Genomic DNA, 20,937 nt, shown 5'->3' on the forward strand with positions numbered 1-20,937 from the left:
GCCGGGAATCTCCGGCCAGCCGCCACAAAAACAGAAGGGGAAATTCGCGCTCATGTGCCGTCCGATCGTGTTGCTATTGTCACTCCGTTATCCGAGCAACCGGTCGAGATTTCCATGGTCAAGAGAAAGAAGAGGGAAAATGAGCAGGACGAAGTGCAAGTCATTACGACTGCCAATACCTATATTATTCTGCCTGATGTTCGTTTTTGGATCCGGCCGCAGGGAGGGAACTTTCACATGGCTGTTCTGCTCCTAGAAAACCTGGAACGCCAGTAGGGGTTGCCAAATTCACATCGTTCAAATCCATTCCACTCCCTGCCCAGAAATCCTCATCGGTCATTCCACTTCCAACCGGGAATTCGGCAAAGTCCTCAATTCCTGCCAGTTCTTCCAAGAATTCGTCTTGTGACGGATCTGTAGAGGCGTTCGTGTTCGCAGCGACATCGCCCTGCGAAGGCTCGACGGCGGTAACCAAGTCTTCCATGGTCTCTGCAGTGCCCGATCTCTGCCTCTTTGACGTAGCACTGTCCACGGACTGTGGTCTCTTCTGTCCGGATGCACGAAACGATTCTCCGCCGCCCCCAATCTCGGACAGAGTTGCGCCGGACGATGATGTCACCGATGGGGTACCACACACCTGTTGAGTGGCCGCGTTGCTCGCATAGCCACTGTCGACGGACGGCTGGAAAGGCCGAACAAGAGGTTCCTCGTTTGGAGCCACAATAGGTGTTTCTTCGATTGCCCCTGCACTCTGGCCGGCAAGGTCGTACTCGGACACCTGGTCTTCCCTGCCGTTTCGACCTGGATCCAAGCCACCCAATCCTGCCTCAGAATCCGCAGAGGTGCGGGGAGTTGCCATCGGGCTCTCTACCGAGGACAGGTCTGGCGATGCTGTTGCGCGTTCCTGGTCATCGGCCGCTTCGCTCTCGCAGCGACTGTCTGTAACCTCAGATGACCGCGATGCGTAGTCACGCTGCTGCCCATGGACAATGTTTATTTGCAGCTCTCTGAATGAAAGGTAAAAGCTGCGATCGAGCTCTAAACCTGCGATCTCGAGCTCGAAGCTAGCAACCTTCTGATTTTGTTTTGCCAAGTCTTGTTTGATGGCAACAAACTTTGCCGCAGCATGGTTAAACTTGTCGTAATTCAACACCAGATGTCTGAGGTTGTAGAAACCAAAACTGTCGCAAATTTTAGAAAAGCTATCAATGGTCAGTACGAATTACCTACGATAATGATTTCGTACCTCTTGTCAATAGCCCATCCCACCACAGCCAGAGAGAAATGCACAGCAATGTGCTCGCTCATCTCAGAAACATCGATTGCCTTAATTCGTTTTGCAACGAATTTTGCCAAGCCTGGAATATCGTGTATCTCTCGCCTCAATTCATCGAGATAGCAGTGTTTTTCTGAACGGGTTAGCTTCGCAGCTGCAGAGGGAATTCAGTTGTCATACCCTGGAAAGACGCATATATGAAGATGACCCCCGCCCCTAGTATTGGAACTAGCTCATCCATGATATGGTAGATTAGAAGCGGCAGCTTTTCTTGACGCCTCTGTTCCCTTTCCTTCTCAGGATTTTTGGTATGTGAAAACTGGGCGTCATGTTTGCGCGAAACTGCGCGCGCAGTCCAGCAGTCGTGCTTGTACATCCATTTCAACTTCTGTGCTTTTCGCTGGGACTCCTTCGCGGCTTTAGCGATGCTATGATCCAATCTGCTCGCTGTGTTGCTGATTTCTTCAAGCAACTGATCCAAGTTTTGGCCCTGCTGTTGCCGGTAGTCGACGATTCGCGATGTTAAAGAAACCCATGAAGGGGCACACCCAGATTGGAGCGTCTTGATACCCCCACGGATATGGGCTTCAACTATCCTTCCATGTAATTCAAGCAGCGTTTGGTTTTGTAACTCTTCTTTTTCGTCCGACGAAGGTGCGAGTTTGAGCTCCTCCACTATCTTTTCCAATTGACTGGTTTGTAGATTTTGATCTTGCAGCTGTAACGCAGTTTCCAGCATCTCTTCCAGTTCTGCCAGTGGGAGGGGGTTTTTCAACCTCTCCAGGATTGAGCGACTTTGCTCCTCGCAGTTTGTGAAACCTGCGTTCCATTCTCCGCAAGTTGCTCTGTTTCTTCGTTCATCAGTATATGGCAAAACAGTTCAAATAGTGACATACGATCCTTCTTTGTACCACCAGCCGCCGCGTCCGAACTTCTTGTCCAGGTGCAGTCCAATTTCATCCCCTAGCACTATCTGCGCACAGCATGGAATATAGTGAACCTCAATTTCGCTGGCTGGGCCTATTCGCCGGGCCATGATCAGCTTACAACATATAAAGTGGTCACCTACCGGTAGACGTTCGAACCACTTTCTGTTGCCTGTTTGTCCTCTCCTTTTCCGAGCCATTATTCCAATGCAGATGAAGATGCTGATGCTGGAAGGAAGAAACTGGGACAAGTATGCCGACGGCTTGCTGAAGGGGGGTCATGTGCGTCTCTGTGGGTGCTAGCTTGGCCAGCCTGGCCGTCCATGACGGCCGCCCATGACGGCCGCCCATGACATGGATTCGGGGTGGCTGCTTGTCCCAAACAAGAATCAAATAGGGCCCATAATTCTGTGGGTGTTTTGGAAAACACCCACAGAATTATGGGCCCATTTCTCTCCTGTTGCGCTGTCCAGTGTCTCCTTGAAGAGCAGAACACATCGCAAACTGCAAATGGATCGGGGTGCAAATGCCGGAGATCTCTTGTCTCTCCTCCCCTTTCAGACGGGTTCGATTCTGAGCAGGTACCCGATATCGACCTGATGACGCCACAACTATTTCTCGTTTCTAGTTCGGCTTAATGAGGGTGCCCGCATTACATATAGATCAGGCTCCCAGGAGCATGTAGTCCACGCCAGAACTACACCGCCTCTGACAATGCATTTCAGCGTCAGTGGGTTGGAGGTTAATTCGACATTTGCGGCTTGTGGTTTCGGAGACTTCTGCATCGTCATTTACTTCAGCATCGATGTGAAGAAGCAACAGTTGACACTCCTTCGGTTAACGCAACTCATTCTGGCAATTGTCACCATGGTTTCGTGTGTAATTCTTTTCGCCACATCCCCTCCGGAGGCGCAGCCACGCATATTCGCGAGCATAAACTCCTTGCGGGTATTGAGCGCCATATGCACATGCATGGAGCCGGTACGCCTTAGCATCCTTTACAATACTATCTCTAACCATTCTCGATCAGGTCAAGCTGAGCCATGACCTGCTCAACCGGACTGGGTCGATTTGGGCGACGTCGATGTTTTGGGTCAGCCTAATGGCCACGGTACCGCTGCTCGGGTTTGGCGCTTGGCGATATGTTACGACTGGTTCACAATGGCTATGGCTCTGCATCCAGTTGCCGAGTGCAATGCCGACGGTGGTCGCGGTTGCACTAGGTATGAAGATGCAGCAGCACCCGAGTGAGTCGCGCGAGAGCCTGGTTTCGAGAGGGGCGATGGAGGCTCAAGAGCTAGAGAACCTTCCACCAGAACAGAACTCAAATTTTGCCACGCAGGGACGTGTGGAGAGCAAGGGGGCAACACACAGGGCAATGTTTACGGTTGCATATAAGAGACAGCACCCCAAGTTAGACCATCACCATGAACAATCAATTCTACTACTATCTTTACCGTTGAAGATGCTAGCTCAACGCCGTCGGCTTTCACTCCTAGACAATGCAGACACCGCCTATGTTCTCCGTGCAGACCTCCACGCTCAAGTTGGCAGACTAGAGGGAGAGAATACCAATTTGGGAAAAACGCTGAAGGAAAACTCGATCATCCTTCAGAATGCCCTGCAGCAAAACACGACTGTCTCTCTACACCTAGGGAACTCCAGAAACCAGAACGGCAAATTACGCGCCACCATCGATCGGCTAAAAGGAAGACTAGTCGAGAGGGAAGAAACAATCAGACAACAGACCGCGGACATCGCATTGCTCAAGGACGCTAACGAAAAGCTCAGCCAGCAGCTTTTTCAACCGGAGCGAGAAGCTGTCAAGCGTGTCTCAACAACTGTCTGGTTTAGAACTTTTACGTAAGGGTAACCTAGACACCTTTAGCCATATACACCCAGTGGCAATGCCAGTATTATTATATAAAGTGGCATCTCCCACGATGCTAGTGAGCCTTCTTTTTAAAACTTTGATCTCTTCTTTTGTCTTTTTAAAAGTTAACTCGCCATCACTTGTTTTTCGGCAAAAATGGCTGACATAAAGAATAGCTTGGGATCAAGCAGCATGATGGACCCGAGCAAACTTCAGAATCATATCGAACAGTTAGAGCAAGATTTAACGGTGTGCCTTTGTCTGAAAACCTCGTGAAACAAACTAACAGCATTTAGTTGACGCTCCAGACCCCAGATCTTGACGCATTTGGCTGCATCTTGATTTCAATTGGTCTCTCTAGCACTAAAGACGAGTCAGATATTAAAAAACTATACGAATACAGCAGCCATGATATAATGTGCTTGACATTCGAGAGCTTGAAAAAGTTGTGGGGCGAAATAGGATCACTCAAGAACGCTACGGTAGATCATCAGATTGCTGTCAAGGACCAGGTTTGTGCGCAAAACACCTAATGTCTCTAATTATGAGCGTTCTGGAGCAAAGTACCTGCACTGGCCACTTTCGACACATCATCGTCGACGGTTCGGCTCGTAATCTATTTTGCGCGCCACTCAATGGATGATTGACCGGCGTTTGTACCGAATCATGGCTGTTACTACTGGGCACATACTGCCTGGATCAGATGAACTCGTTACAAGTACTATAACGAATAGCGCTATGAATGCGAAGCGTTGCGATATTGATTCGGTGTTTCTATTCTGTTACTTGTGGCTTGGTACTTTCGTTAACTGTTTCTTCTATATATAAAGTCCCCCCTATTTTGTCTTTCAGAACCCTTCTCGCTTCACACCGAAATCACCAAGCAAACCATGCTACTAATCAACTACGTCGCCACTATGACTAGTATTTTGTCTCTGTTAGCTCAAGTAGGCTCTATGTCCTAACATTTTTTGTCTAGAATGACAAAGAATTGACATTGTTCAGTTGCAACCCGACCTTGATATGGCACTACAAGCGTTCCCGAGCTACATGTCCATCATCTACGAGATTGTCCTGCCTGTCTATCCGATTATAACGCCAGATGATTTGAACAATCTAGTTTGCTCTCTTGTTCAGGAGCCAAATGAAGAGAGTTTTACCGTTGTTAGCCAAGACTTCGGCATTGGATTCGCCGCTACAGTGTTACGTCTCGGACACCGACTCTTTGAGCAGACCCCGGCCGCCGCTCAGCTTCGCTTCCAAGGAAACACGAATATAGACCAGTTCGAACAGTGCAAATGGCAGAGATTTGCAGAATCCACTCTATCATCCACAACCTTGCCTTGGATAATTGAAAGAATGAGTTTCACTTTTTTGTACCACCTTTGTACTGGTATGCCTACGGGGAGGGTACAGGCAGTGCTGTTATCTGCCTGTGAAAGACAAGCAAGGTACGCACTATGATCATTTTTCCGATTCGCTGTTGACAAATGTATCAATAGTTATGAACCCCGAGAGTGGAAGGAGCTGGTAAAACTGACAAGTGCTTGGCTTATGCTCTTGTAAGTTTCTTCCGCCAGGCCTCCTAATGGTCGACTAACCGCACAAAGTGAAACGCTACCTCTTTCTCCAGAAAGATTTTCTCTACCGATGCCAGCAATTTCGTTCCTTTTGAGTCTGGATCTAACTCAGCTTTTCGAATGGCTGCTCCCGCAGATGGGCAAAGCTCTAGCTTCGAGTTATGTTGGACGTTTACAGTCCTGCCTCATCCAGCATACGATATGGCAGTCACAAAGATCTCAACAGAGATTAGAGATCCCTCTAAGATTCACTCTAGAGGGTTCCGGTAGTATTTTGGACATTGTGGCTTGCTATCCGTGGTATTCAGCGTACATTGAGTTGGCAAGGAAGCAGCTAGTGGGAGATGCCCAGACAAAGCGTTATGCACAAGCTTTTCTGAACGAAGTCATCAATCATGTAACACATCTACAGAAGGATGAAAACATCTTTCGCAGGATACTGAGCTTGCAAAGGTATGACGTTGATGGCGTTGCTTGCTAGAACCACCGACTAACTAAAATAGAGAGATTGCATTCATTCGAACCGTGGCACAAGGCGTTAAGGTCCGGCTGTGCGAGCTTGACTCTGCTATACTCGCACAGCAGGAGTTGCTCAGATTTATGCAAGGCTATATGCAAGAATATTTAGGTAAAGGGCAGATGCGTGAACACCGTGCGGAATTAAGCTCCTTGAAAAGGATGGAGATGACCTGTCTTGCACTCAGCTAGGCTCTATATACACAAATCACATAAGTTTGTCGGATGTGGCTCTGCCGAATCCACTATCCGCACGCAGGAGACCGACTTATAAGGAGGCGGACGCCCCAGGACCTGCGGGAACGCTCTCACCGCCCTTCACCATGCAAGAAATTACGCCTTTGGCTTACAGCCAAGTGCTGATTGATTCCGCACTGATTATAGGCTACTTGGGGCTTGTCTTGGAGATTTCTCGCAGCTCCAGTCCCCCCAGCCTCTCTGCGCTTAGGCCCAACACATCCTTCGTCAGGTATAAAATTTATGCTTTTTCAGTTTTATTCTTAGTATTCACAGCACTATTCTTTTTTTTGCATCAAAGATCAAACAAGTATGTTGTTTATTTTATATTCGACACTTGGCGTCTATGCAATTGTATTTGTGTTAGTCTGGAGCTGGTGAGTATTTACCCCTAGTTGTATAACAACTTATTCTAACCTGGCTAGTGCCATTTGTCTATTCACTTCAATCCTTACTGGACGACTCGAATGTCCGTTGTGATAGCCGGCGCATACGGGCTGTCAGCTATTATGGTCTTGGCCCCTGGATTCTGGAGTTACATGAGGACAGGAGGGCAATGGCAATGGCTTTGGCTTTTCAAGTCGGTTCATGTTGTCGTATATCTCGCCATATTATACAGTCAACTCTCTATCGAAGAAGCTACGCGCCGATGGCCGCTTTTCTTTTTCCCTGCCTTGGCTGCTGTCGGTATTCAGATGGGCCTTATAGCTGTCGCTGCCAAGGATATACCAACTCTACAGCAAATTCAATACGGATGCCAGTCTATGATACCATTGGTAGTGTTATATTCTGGGGGACTGAACTCATTGGTTGAAATCAACGCTGAAAAAAGAATGCGAAGACAGAAAGCGCGTGGTCGTCCGCAGCCTGATTCTGTTGCTTCCCATAGCCAATCGCATCTTGGTTGCCAATCGCACCTTGGTGGTTCGAGTTGCTCAGACCGTGACAGTGTACATGAGCTCATACAGAATATTCTCCCAATCTCGCCGAGCGCCGCCGCTGTAGCGCAGAATTTTGTTTAGATTATGTGTTCTAGATGGATATTTACAATATTTGGAAAAGCTTGAAATTCGTGGTCTGTTCATCTGTTCTCACAAGCATTACGCAGTCACCTGCAAATGCGCTGGGTTGGTGTCGGATAACTCTGCCTCTGTTGAAAGGACAAGCAGGCTTGACGTAATTGCTGGATGTCATAAAATCATGGATATCAGAGTTTGGAAGGCTGGCCAGCCTCCCTGACTTCGTCAGGTGGCTGGGACGCCTTCTTCAAACTTAGATAAATGACGTGAACCCGTCTAGCAGATTAGAAGGACAAGCTTCTCAAGAACAACAGAATCAATGACAGCTAACTGCCTCACATAACGTGACAGTTGGAAATATCATGCGCGACAGATGGATCCAGGCGGATGTCTAAAGCCGTATGCCCAGGAGCACATATAAGTAGCAGCCTCCTTGTTCAGATAATTGACAACAAACTCGGAATCAACCTATTCTTGTCGCGAAGCAAAATGCCCGGACAATGTCGTCGTCTTTCTTGAGCTCTCTTCTGTCTAATCAGCATAAATATCACCACTTTAATATGAACGACCCTGCTACAAAACCACACAGCGTCTGCGAGACGAAGACTTGTATTGGAAAATGTAACGCTACCAAGTGTGTGGATGATGCGCGGTACAAGTGTAGCGACTGCCCACTGAAAGCCTGTCCCGTCCATTACATGTTTGGCAGCCCACAGAAGCGAAGGTGAATATGCTTACAAAAACCGCTCACTGCGATCCTGACTATTTTACGCAGCAAAATTTTTCAGGCGCATTTGGAAGGAATCGGTCGACAGCTGCAATTAGCAGTACTTGATCAGTAAGAAAGTCGTTACGTACATCTGATAGCGATTGGCTGGTCCAGGGAAGGAAGGCGGGTAAAGGACTGAACAGCGATAGGCCACACAGCTCGATGCTGGTGCGGAGGCTATGCACATGGCTAAACGCACCCTTGTATTGCTTCTAGCTGCGAAAGTTTCACAGGAGACGCTAGATGTTGTTCAAAGATACTTAGACAAAGCGTCTAAGAACAACATAGTGGCTGTTAAGCAGTTAATGCATGGCTTACACCTGGACCGTTGTGACGCCATAGTTTGTGCGGTGTTATTTTGTTGTATGTATGAGGCAATTGTCGGAAATGAGCAAGCTTCCGAAAGTTATCTCACGTTTCTCTTAGATTTCTATGGAGTGGGTATACGAGATTTTCTTTCACATTTTGTGGGTTTACTGCCTACGGAATGGGAATGCTGTAACCTATTGAAAAACAGTTCAAGTGCAAACGGATCAGAGTAGCAAATATTGGTGCGAGGGTAAAGAGCTTACAAATACATATTCTTCTCTATATCTGTCGCATTCTCCTCTTCTTGTAGAGATAAATCAATTCTTTGTCCCTTTAAGACTCTTCTTAGCTAAATATGTCGCTCGTTCAAATGACACATGAGAAGCGTGTGGAAACCGTCTCTACAAAAGAAAACAAGGACACTCCAGCGAAACCTAAGAGTAAGGCCTACAATTCGCTGCCAGATAGCAGTCGTAGCTGTCCCTCGGTGAGTTGGTGGCCCAGCCAACCGCTTCCACGGATGCTGTTCAATGCCATTTTCTTCTGCAGCTAATGGCCGCTTGCGTTCAGTATAAATAGGGACAAAACGCCAGCTGCAATACTCTGCTTTTTTTTTTTTTTGGATCATACACTTCATGGCGTCTGTCCATTAAGACTACTCTGAAATGGTTACCACACACGAACTTCTACGGATCAAGGGGAATGAGCCAGGAGACGAGAAGGTATCACGTCTAAAAAAGCTCGTTTCTAAGATAACGGAGCATAACTGATGGAACATAGAATGTTACGACTATCAAGCTGGATATATTCACCAGGAATAAAGAAAAACAGATTTCGTACCACCTACCGAAGTACGATGTGGTATTGAAAATGTACGATAATAACGAGTGCCTGTTGACTGCCGTTGAGTTCGAGGCATAGAAATATGATGCGAATGATCAACGTGCGCTTCACCAAATTCAGGTTAGGCTTGAGCATCTCAGAAAGCAACAAGGGGATGAGAAGTTTCGAGCACACTTGAAAGAAACCTCTGCTTGCGTCTGGTTTAAAATAGGCAATTACTGGCTCGTGCTTGCTCCATTTGGCACTCATCGCGACCAAATTCTACACCCTGCTAGAGAACTAAGTGCGGAGGGGGAGGTGGTTCCTCAATCTGTTTAGCGAGAGCATATAGTCTACAGCAGCAATCTAGCCTTCTTGCAAACCGCTGTGAAATAAGCAGGAGCACTTCGATGACCCGGTTATTCTTGAATACACATATAAGAGGCAGTCTCCCAGGCCTAGATCATATATAACGGTGCTTTTCTCTCAAAAGCCCCTCCGATTCAAGACCATAACAATCCTTTACGGCAAAAACGGCTATCAGCACTGCCTGATCATGGCATCGCCCCCTGAAGAGAAGCTTCCAGACACAAAACGGGCCCGAGGAACTAAGAGGAAATATCTTGAAGAGACGGACCAATGCAACCCAAAGACTCGGAAGGCGGACAACGACATCTCCCCCGGTTTTACATCTCACTCCCATAATGATGCCGCATTCAGTATTGCAGTTCGTGATGGGGAGAAGACGGTCATACCTGATTCGACAGCGGGGTCTGAATACGATGCAGACAGCTCCGATGCAACGGATGACGTTTTCGACCGTAACGCAAACATAGAAACGGCCCAGGCCTGCCCGGATAAGATAACGCCTTCAACCCTCCGACTACATGACACTTCGGATAACACGACGGAGAAGATTCTCTCGCCGCGAGATACCTATCCCCAGATACATCTATTCAAGCCTCGGCGCGAAAAGATGTTATCATTAGGTGGGCAAAAGACGCAATATCTAAAACGCCGGTAAAGCATCAGCGCTATACAACATGGATTAAGAGCTATTGTAGGAAAATGGAGCAGACTACAGATTGCTGCCACCTATCCACACTATAGCAGGTGGGAAGTCGGCATTTCTCCCCAAAGCCAGCATATTATATACTATTTTCACGTAGGCTTTTGCTCGCGAGGCCATCACTTATATAAACCACTCTCTTTAATAATAAGCGTATTAGCAGATCAAGCGCAGACTCTACGTCGCCTTCTTATGAGTGAAGCTTGGGTAGTCGTTCCTATTCTCTTAGTCTGAGTTGCACAGCATCTCATTCTCTATTCACTTCTTGCTATGTTTGTCACTAACGGTGGCCAGGGACACCAAGAGGGCGCCGCTAAGAGTGGGCAGAGAAATCAGGAAACGGCTGTTGTGATCCGGGCTTGGAGGAGCTTGACCACGTATCGGTACGTGGGGATGGGCCCCCAGAACAAGCGGTGGTTTGAGTTGATCTGTCTTCGACGGACCCTGTCCATTATTATGTGGCTGGAAGTAGCTGGATTGACTCCTTCGAAAGCGGAAAGGCCCAACATGTCCGTCCTTTTTGTCCCTTTCATGTATATAAGCCATGCTCTCCCGTCCACTAAATACATATCTATCATCCATTCGCGATCCCTGGCCGCATAGCGATAAAATGCAGCAGCAGAAAGCTACACGCCGACGGGGTATACAATCTAAGCCTGTGAGTCGCCAACTTACCTAGAAAATCTAAAAACGAGAAAGCTAATAAGTATCAACGCTCTAGTGCGACTTCTGCCAAAAAGGGAAAAACGCGTGTTTCTCTGTTTCCGACGATGGTGTTTGCTTTCACTGCAAATGTCGCGGGGTAGAGTGCACCAGAATAGGGTTGAAGTACACGACTGCGGAAGGCTTCAGCGCAGGTATCGGCAGAAAAAAAATTACAAGAGCAAAGACAGGGTGTCGCAACTGTAAGTGAACGCTTAACAATATATTCTCTTCAGCTCTAACAGACTCCAGGCAGGTAAGTGATAGCTTTTCTATACATTTAAAACAAATAGTATTGCGACTTACTAACAATTACTAGGATTGATAAAAAAAAATGTGACGAGCAAAAACCAAGCTGCTACCGTTGTAGTCGTCTCTCGCGCAAGTGTGACTACTTTACGTCCCCGCAGCCTGAGCCGATAGATCACGAGCCAAGGTATGATGACGGCGACGGCGATGTGTTTCTTCTTCCAATCCTAACACACTACAGAAATAGTGCCGACGACAATACGGACGCCGACAACACGGACGGTGAAGCCGACAACAATTCCAGCAGTGCTATTCACTCGAACTCTGTCTTTACGCGCAAGCTACAGGAGAACCCAGCGGTACAATATGCCAATAACGCTCTGTTTTCGGAAAATCAATCGGCGTCATTGACCCCTACATTCCGGGGGCATATAGCCAGTACTCTGGATGCTCTTGTGCTCTTTGAGTCGTGCTTGAATGGTATGCTACCTCGTGTCCCCCGCCGTCCTCACGACCGTGAGCGTCAGGACCTCATCAAGAGCGGCAGCATTTTCATCTACGAGGAGCATTATTCTGGAATCAAACGTTGGACTGACGGGGTCTCATGGAGTCCCAGCCGCATTCTTGGCAACTTCTTGATCTACAGGGAACTCGAAAAGTCCTTCGCCCCGGGTGAAAAGAGACGAGCTCTGAAGAAGAACAAGGAATCATCACAAGGTATCGCCAAGTCCGAACAAGCATCACATCCGAATATGCCGTACAGCACCAGCGAGGACCAGGAACGATCCCTGATCGGCTCCCTCGTGGATTCGTACCATTTCAAGAATGATGGGCTGGTGAAGAAGACCATCAGCATTTGCTTCCAGGGCGTCGCCCATCACATGGTCAGCTATTATAACGTGGATGATATTGCATCAGGGAAGTTTGAGACTCCAACCGAGAGCATCATGACGCGAACCGTTACTCCTCGCCCTGAACTCCTCCTCTCTCAAAATTTCCGAACTCCCGTTGACGGGGTTGAGTATGCAGTTGCCGAGCATACTGGAGCTGTGCCTGCCCAGTACGCTTTCGACCAGGGCTCGATCGGCAACAGCAATGGTGTCCTTCCCCGTGCCATGCTGCATGGCAACCTACAGACCGCGATAAGCAATACCCAGCAAGGCCATCAAGGCAGCTCGCCTGCTGCATACATGTTCCCACAACAGCCTCCAGATACGCATAACGGCTACCCAGGTCACGTTACGAACTCGGCTTTTCAGGCCGCAATGCTGCAGCAAATGTCCTACCCAGCAAACCCAGTGGGCAATTACACTCTCGACCCTAATAGAGGCGATCGGTTTGTTTCTGCTGCAGTCAATCCTGAGTTTCCTCGCAATATGCCACAGGCTTCGTCTTCTAGACGCGCCTCCCTGTATGATGCGTCAGGCCATCGGTCAGATATCGGCATGCCTTTTGGCTCCAGCGGTACCGAGGCCCGGCCTATGGCCAGCAATTCCTATCTTGCCCTGCGAGCATATTACATGACACAGCAACACCAAGGGGCGGCCCCCTCCACACAAGCATCCTCATTTCCGATGTCTCGCGGGTTGAGGTCGGAGTCGAACGCAATCCCGGCCGACGACAGCGTCAACCATTCCTACAGCCTCAATGGCACTGCATGGAACTTCGAGCCCCCGGAGGGCGACTCCGACCAGCAGCAGTATTATGCTCAGAATCATGTCCAGTGGCCTAACGGGGCCAATCCACTCCACCGAACTTTTTGGGAATTTGAAGCGCACCCATGCTAGCCAAGTTAGGTAACACATAGGGCGGTGGAGCACTCAAGGGGCTCTGCTCTCGCGTACAAATCAATCCAGCATCACTTCAAGGTGCCAGCGCAGCGCCAGCGCCTCCAGAAGGTCCTTTCCCGGCGGATTCTGGCCGTCACGGGCCGTGTCGTGGCCGAATCGCGTCGCCAGAAAGGAGGGAAGGGCGCCTACCCCCAATGGTAGGTGTGGGTGGCCTGTGAACGCGAGTTGCTGCACCTATCGAGGCTTTTGATATTTGCTAAAGTTATCTTTATTAAGCTAAGGACATGATTCAAAGGTCCTAGAAATAGCTGAATTATGTTAGGCTTAGAATTATATTATAGCCCTGATACTTATCGCTAGCCCTGACACATATCGTGGTCCTGACACATCTAGCCAGCTGACGTAATTCGTAGCCGATAGAGGCTAGCCAGCCAGTAACAGTTGCTGATGAGCATGCACTATTAGTGTAACCGCGGTTTCCTGCCGCGGAACCGGACCGTGGCTGCGGTCTGGCGTGCGCAAACCGGACCGCCGGTTCAGCGAGCGGATTCTTAACGAGCAATCTATTTACACTATATATATCCCGTCTCCCCGTATTATCATAATGTGAGTATATGGCATTTCGTGTCTGCCTGACCGGAGCCATAGTGAGCGACGGAAGAGATGCGATGACCTTCTCGACCACTGGCCGGATCTTCGTTTGATCGCATGTAAACATAACACATAATTCGTCTGAGTTGTTCATTGTTTCTTATTTTTGAGTGTCTGTCTCTTTTGTATAATTCTCGTGATAAAATATCGGGGAGGGGGCAGAGGCGCCATAGCCGAATAGCTACTGGCAGCTTCCTTCCTGTGTAGGCCAGACAATCATGTCCATCCCGTCTCCAGCTACAAAGTCATGGCCTTCATCTGTGCCTCCATACTCATATGGTGGCATTGTTGGAGACGCCGGGTTTGTCAAGGGCGCAAGCACAGAACGAAGACCTGTGAGGATAAGGTTTGCTGCTGGCATGAGCTGCGGGGAGTACATTCTATGAATATACTTCCGCTTTGCATGACAAAATCAGGCATTCAACCAAGCCGCGGCACACGTAAACAACATAAATAGACTGCCTGCGCAAAACAAATATAAGTTTGACATTGCCCACTTCTATGAACGACAATTATAAAGATCTTGCGCTCAAATTCCCTCTTTCGATCGTCCCTCTGAGCTTAGACAATGAACCCACAAGCAAGCGAGTAAGAGAAGCCAATATAACAACGAAGCGTTTCTAATAACTCGAGTAGATTAGGAAAGGATAGCTCTTCAGCAGAAATGGCTGATGAAGTATCTCCGCAAGCGCATAAGTCCGTACCCCTCACATTTCGTTATCCCACCACTAACTTAACTGCCTCTACCAGGATCGTCAAACGGGAGTATGAAATCCTGAATGCCGTAGAGTCGGCAGTCAGGGCGCTTTGTTCGGACCGCTCTCTACAACTCAACGGCGAAGAATACGCAGGCTTTGACAAGCTCGTGCATAACCTTTTCTGCCGGCATGATGCCTGGCGCGAAGCTTACCAGAATTTCCGTAAGAAACCGGACACTGGCAAGGGCCCTGGGAGGATCGCCACCAGGTACTCTCTACCAAATCGCCTCTGGAGGTATGCCGTCTTCGAGCCTCTTCAGTTTCTAGAGCAACGACTACCGGGCTCTGGCAAATCCATGCAGAAGCTCATTGAAAGGTCTTCTGAGAGATTGCAGCTTTATGACGAGGCTGATGAAATCATTGAAGCGAGAAAAGAACAGATTAGCGGATTCGAGTCGCGTATGAAAGCAGCATTCAACAACACCATCACTGAGATATAGCAGCGCTTGCCCGCCTTTCCGTTACGCATTGCTGAAAAACACATGTTTCCGCCTTTCGCATTGATAGAATCAAAGATGTGGAATAGAAGTCTATTTATGCTACTATGTGTTGAATGCTACAGAGTAAATGCACATGCAAAAAGCTGACCGTGGTGGAAGACGGCGAAGCCATATCCCGCCGACGTGTTCCTCCACTGACAATGATGATCGAATCAAGAGCAACCTTTGGTAGCGTCGCCAACGTGGAGTTGTGCTTATGGCTAATATATGTGGCAATGCTGGTAGGTACCTTCATTGTCTAGACATTGTAGCGCTATGTATTCCGTGCTCAATCGTAGAAGACATGTTAACATTGACACGTAACTAGCGCCCTGACCTGCTCGACTATTTTGCAAGTTATTCTACGCTGGCGCCTTGTATCTCATAAAACAGCTTCTCCGTCCAATCAAATATGCTATCGTACCTAAAGCCACAAGCTGAGAAGGCGTTGCGGATTACACGTTAGTAGCCGGCTTCTGTAATACAGGGGTACATACTTCGGAGACAGCAACGCAGTAGGCAATTGCTGCTTGCAAGAGTCGGTAAGGAATCGTACAAGGGATGTCACGGCTATTTGCGACAAGAATCCACACCGAAGAAAAAGTGAATACACAGCAATAAATCATAGCTATTACGAGAACTGTACATCTGTATGTTGTCTGCACCTCTTGTGCCATGGCCGTGTAAGTGCGAGATATGCTGAGCCCAGAGCTCCAATCAGCAATTAAATATCAGGGGCAGTAAGCATCACAGTTCAAATATTCAGGTTATTAGTCTTAAGTTAGCTCAAATTCAGTCTCTCTGCCGTCCTTCACACATGATCTGGTTGCTCAAACCAGTTCATGTGCGCCGATTCCTCTGACACTGCCCAAATGGAACCAGCCACCATTAAGCCCAACATTTCTCCTAATTCATTCCACCCGCCCCTCATATAAGAACACGCCGCGCATCCACGGAGACTGCTCTATTTCACAGGGCAGGCAAGGTTGCCATGATGAACGACTTCATTACCGGGATCGACCACATACGCCGCCTTGGTGTTTTTTCTAAAGACGAACTGGAACCTCTGCTGCATCCCAAGTCGTGGGATGACCCGATCTGCTTTGTTTCCTGGGTTGGGTCTCTCTTCCGAGGATCTCAATACCATATGTCTCGATCTTTACCGATACTACCACAAGACTGGCCAAACTGGAACGAGAATACTCATTTAAAAGTTCTCATAGTTGAGGCATATCTGGAGCATTATCAAGGGCTCTGTGGCCGCATTCATGCGGTGTGGGCGAAGATCAAAAGACAGTAAGTGGAACGGGACTGCTCGGCAATACTCTGATAGGCAACCCTACTGATGAATACAGCTGGCTTCGAGACGAGTTCGCAGAAGGACCTCACGTGCGAATTGCCCTTTGGCTAGTGGTCGGGCTGCTCTGGTAATAACAATCCAGCTACCCCTAATACGGCTGCTAACATAAATAGTGAACAATCTTCTCCACTTTTGCAACAAGAGGACCGGTTAACACTGGCAATGACGTTCCATATCTTGGGGCAGTTGCCTCCGAAGGAGTACAGCATTACCCGTACGAAAGCGGAGACATTCCAAGCATGGAGACAAGGAGTAAATCTCGCGAGTTCTCAGCGCGACGTTGAAGCATGACGAATACACATATCTTTCTCGTGCATATCTATTCATTTACGCTTCTCAAAAAAACGAAACTTCCCATACAGAAGAGGTTCAAAACATTTGCGCGGATTTTATATCCGTATCGCCAACGTTGGAATCTGACCAGAGGCGTCGGGTCATTTGCCGGTATGCTCATCTGTCAGCCCCAGCGGTGCACTCTAACAACATGCAGGGAGTTGGAAGTCCTTGGCATTCTCAATCTAACAGATACGAATCAGGAGCATATAAATGCACTTGAATTTGCACTGAAAAATCTCGGCTAATGGTGATGTGGGATGGGCAGCGAGTAAAGCTGACTCAAATAACTGAGGACCTCTGGCGAGGCAAGCATGCAAGCTTTCAGCTCACAGCCAATTTCGAGGCATTTGAGCTTCTCTTGAGAGTTCTCTTGCCTGCGGTCATACTTGGGTACTTACAACATCGCCTTGCCTTACGGACACGAGATGATCAACTGTCCCTGCCTTAGTCTGTGCCTCACTTATAAAATTTACGAGTATAAAGACGACTCCTCCGCCCTGTTCTTCTAGCCTGTTCCCACCAGATATGATTTTGCGTCTGCTACTATTACTACTGAGCTCTCCAGTCATATCTTTCTATGAACAGAGACCTGGTAAAAGCCGCAAAATACGTACACCCGCCGGTCAATAGACTTCCACCGTTGACTCGACTGGAAGAGCTAAGAGACGAAGATGGATTGATCACCCTGCATGGGTTTTTTCACCCAAGCTGCCCTCTCTTCAGCATGAATGCCGATTTATACGATCAATGCCCTGATGATAATTTGACGTCGGTGCACAGCGTGATGGATCATCTTAAAGATTTCCATCCGTTTTTAATATTCTGTCCTCAATGTCGTCTCGAATTTGCCGACATTCAAAAACGAGAAGAGCATTGGGATAAGGGAGTATGTGAGTTGATCAAAGGCGATGAACGACAAGAAAAACGCAAAGGTGTTGCAGAACACACGGTGCAAATGTTACGTCTTAACGATGCGATTCATGCACAGAATGGTCACGGGGAGGTTGCCAGGTTAAAGCAAATCGCCGTCAAACTGCAAAATACGGCTGGTCATAACCAGAAGCCAATGGCACATGATGGTCAGATATACAGACATGACCACGAGCCTCTTGGTGCTAGCATAGCCGAAACGGAGGATTTCGAATTGATGGAACTTGTTCATCAGCTATGCAGACATGACTGCGAGCCTCTTGATGTCAGCATAGCCGAAAGAGAGGATGTCGAATGTGATTTGTATCTTCGCACCGGGGTTGGATTCTGGATGTCGGTGCTTCACGATTTATGGGAGTTATACTATGGCACAAAGATGCCGCAAAGCGTGGCCCAGGAGCTCCGGTTATTATATTAGATCAATAGACAAATTGAATATTATATATTTTATTAATATTACTGAGCAAATATTCTCTTTTAGTTTGAGCTTTTATATTAGTAACCTTTAGGGTTATTTCGGGACCACTGTGAAAGACTTTGCTTAGCTAGACGATGCGGTTTCGCTATTCTTGATCTGATTGACTACTATTTAGACCGTAGCGTAATTAAAACCATAGCCACCAATTTCGCCTTTACGGTGGGTTGTTGAGAGCGCGGCGAGTTTGCGCTGGCGGCTCTTTTTTGTCGGATGGCGGTGCTTATACCAAGACTGCTCAGGCACCTAGGTGAGGTGAGCTGGGGTGGTCGCTGTTAGGCGGCCAGCCAGCCCACTGACATGGCCGGAGCGCGAATCAGAAGACGGATGTGTGGACCAAGGCCGCTCCCTCTGATGCACATAAAAGCTAAAGCCCCTTCTCATAATGCCTCGCTTGGGACCTTACTCGCCGACCTTCATCCGCGCCCATGAATTCTACCTGCCTCAACACACTCGCGCGTCTATTCGCCATCAAAGCTTTACGTCACCATAGCCGCCATACCGCCCCCATCTCACCTGCAGTCGTCTAGATTCGTCGACATGGACACAACCAACTTGCTTGCTGTCTCTTGCGATGCTGTGCTCTACGCGCAAGGTAGAGATCAGTATAAGGACTGGCGTAACGGCCTCGAGGAAGAACATATACCTACTCTAGAAAAATTCGTCACCGCCCGTATTGCGGATCGTGGCCATGCGTTATTTGTGCCGGGAAGCATTCGCGAAGGCTCATATAACATGGTGGCCCGCTTTAGCTTTAGGTCGGGTGGCAGCGACGTCGCTCTTAAAATGCCTAAACCTGGTCACTCAGCCGGAACCCTCACCGCGGAGAAAATTGCGAATGAAGCCTCTTGGATGATGTTCTTGAAGGAAAAGACAACTATTCCGGTCCCCTATGTGCATAGTTATGGCATAGAGCCAGGCCATCTTTCGCCTCTGCAGCTCCCTTATATCTTAATGGACTGGGCATCGGGCGATAACCTCCGCGAATTCCTGACTAGAGCGCCTTCGAAGAAGCTAGTATCGACAATCTATCAACAAATTGCTTCGTTCTATCTTGAAATTTTTCGCGTACCGTGCGAAGGCATTGGGTCGGTTACTAAGGACCAAACGACTGGACAGTGGAGCATGGAGCGCCCCCTCACCGTCGATATGCACCAGCTCGTTCATGAGGTTCTCGACTATCCGACCAACGACTGGCCTACTGAGAAGTTCACAAACACCTCAGACTATCTCAAGTTCGTTCAGGATCAGCAGTCAATATGTCTCTGGAACTCACGTAACCTGAACAACCCGCCCAAGCAGGCGGCAGAAGGTCACGATACCCTCAGCTCTGCGGATATTGCACGTCTGCGTTTCCAAGCTCGATACTACTTTGCACAGCTATCGAACTCCTCTAGTTTTTTTCCGCAATGTACCTTCAGTACCTTCCGTGCCTTTAATCCAGATCTCGATCCGCGTAATATGACGGTCGAACCTACAACAGGACAAATACTTGGTGTCTTCGACTTCGAGTTCACCAACGCAATGCCAATACAATTTGCTTGCGATCCGCCACTTTCACTTTTCAGAATACTACCAGGTTCTGCTCTTGACGCAGGCTACTTTGCTTGGTTTTTGCAAGAGTACGAACCTATACTCGAACAATTTTTAGACGCTATGGAACGTGAGGAACAAAAGCTAGGGCCCTCCGAACAAATGGCGCTGTCCGCTAGGATGCGTGACTCTTGGGATACCAAAAGGGTCTGGCTTAACTTTGGGCTTCACCGCTTGAACTATACGGACGCCCTGTATTGGGCTATAGTCTACCAACTTCATCCGGGCGGCATTACGCCTGAACTTCCGGCTGAGGTAAGGGTTGAGATGGAAAGGTATGTACAGCAGGTCGGGCCTAAGATCGCAGAGTATGAGCATGCTTTGATCAGTATTGGGGTCAGCAGAAAATCAGCGGGCAGGCCTTGATTATTAATATACGGTGTCTAGTTTTTTTGGAGGTTTAATTCTACTATAGAAACAATAAACGCGCGTCTTATATTTACGCTCAGATAATAACCCACCGTGGATTGCCGAGTTGGTCGACAGCCCTGGTTTGCCGTATCTCTGCTCCTTCCTCCTGGCTAAACCACATGTCACGGACTAGGAAGAGTTGGGGAGGAGGAAGTCTTCCCCAGCGATCAATAAAGTTATCATGGAGATTATCCGAGCGATCACGCAGTGTATTCGTCACTATCTATCCCTTCACCTTCGTGCCTGCCGCATTCCTTAACGCACATCGACATCGACAATTACTTGCCACCAGTGAGCGTCTGGAGAGCGGCCTGACGTTCCCTCTCAATACGCTCCTTCTCAGCCTGCTCGCGCTTTTCCTTGCTTGCTTTTGCGGCTTCCTCCATGCGCTTCTGCTCTTCATCACTAGGAATCCTGATCGAGTCGGCCATTTTCGTGGAAATAGGTACAGTAGCTGATCGCTCATACGATTCGTTAGCGAGTCAGGCCGTACGGACAGAGAGGGCTCCTCGTACGTTGAGTTTTGGGTTTTAGTGAATATCAGAAGATTGATAATGCTTTGCTAGAAAATCTTGTTCTTTCGGTGTTACATAGTGGCCACCCCGTTCTTTTATAGTTCGAATTTGGCGTCACCATGCATCACTAGCTATTAATTCCGTTCATAACATCGTTCCCAGTACTAAAGGCCATGTAACTCAGCCGAGTATATTGACAACTGACTGAGCGACTACTAAGAGTATCCAAAAGCTGAAGAAGAAAGGAAACAAAATAAGAAAGGGGGGCTCAAGGAGCTCAAGGAGCTCCTTG

At 48.2% G+C, this 20,937-nt stretch overlaps 5 protein-coding genes across 5 annotated transcripts; 3 read left to right on the forward strand and 2 right to left on the reverse strand.

The window, feature by feature from the left end:
• Positions 1-184: 184 nt before the first annotated feature.
• On the reverse strand, positions 185-1,517 carry V2A60_000366 (uncharacterized protein; the record flags this gene model as incomplete). The annotated part of the gene is made up of 3 exons (XM_083251737.1): positions 185-1,202; positions 1,247-1,409; positions 1,457-1,517. 3 exons carry the CDS (start codon positions 1,515-1,517, stop codon positions 185-187), a joined length of 1,242 nt encoding a protein of 413 aa, XP_083107863.1.
• Positions 1,518-10,666: 9,149 nt separating this feature from the next.
• Positions 10,667-13,338, forward strand: V2A60_000367 (Gti1/Pac2 family protein; the record flags this gene model as incomplete). Its single annotated transcript, XM_083251738.1, has 4 exons — positions 10,667-10,779; positions 11,469-11,534; positions 11,589-13,046; positions 13,155-13,338. The coding sequence occupies 4 exons, from the start codon at positions 10,667-10,669 to the stop codon at positions 13,336-13,338; spliced, it is 1,821 nt and encodes a 606-aa protein (XP_083107864.1).
• A 1,114-nt stretch (positions 13,339-14,452) lies between these two features.
• V2A60_000368 (uncharacterized protein) lies at positions 14,453-14,986 on the forward strand (the record flags this gene model as incomplete). Its single annotated transcript, XM_083251739.1, has 2 exons — positions 14,453-14,484; positions 14,539-14,986. 2 exons carry the CDS (start codon positions 14,453-14,455, stop codon positions 14,984-14,986), a joined length of 480 nt encoding a protein of 159 aa, XP_083107865.1.
• Positions 14,987-18,666: 3,680 nt separating this feature from the next.
• On the forward strand, positions 18,667-20,085 carry V2A60_000369 (uncharacterized protein; the record flags this gene model as incomplete). The annotated part of the gene is made up of 1 exon (XM_083251740.1): positions 18,667-20,085. The coding sequence occupies one exon, from the start codon at positions 18,667-18,669 to the stop codon at positions 20,083-20,085; it is 1,419 nt and encodes a 472-aa protein (XP_083107866.1).
• A 323-nt stretch (positions 20,086-20,408) lies between these two features.
• V2A60_000370 (uncharacterized protein) lies at positions 20,409-20,561 on the reverse strand (the record flags this gene model as incomplete). The annotated part of the gene is made up of 1 exon (XM_083251741.1): positions 20,409-20,561. The coding sequence occupies one exon, from the start codon at positions 20,559-20,561 to the stop codon at positions 20,409-20,411; it is 153 nt and encodes a 50-aa protein (XP_083107867.1).
• Between the last annotated feature and the right edge of the window lie 376 nt (positions 20,562-20,937).

The sequence above is a fragment of the Cordyceps javanica genome, chromosome 1, assembly GCF_051103115.1.
Source record: "Cordyceps javanica chromosome 1, complete sequence".
NCBI classification, from domain to species: Eukaryota; Fungi; Ascomycota; class Sordariomycetes; order Hypocreales; family Cordycipitaceae; genus Cordyceps; species Cordyceps javanica.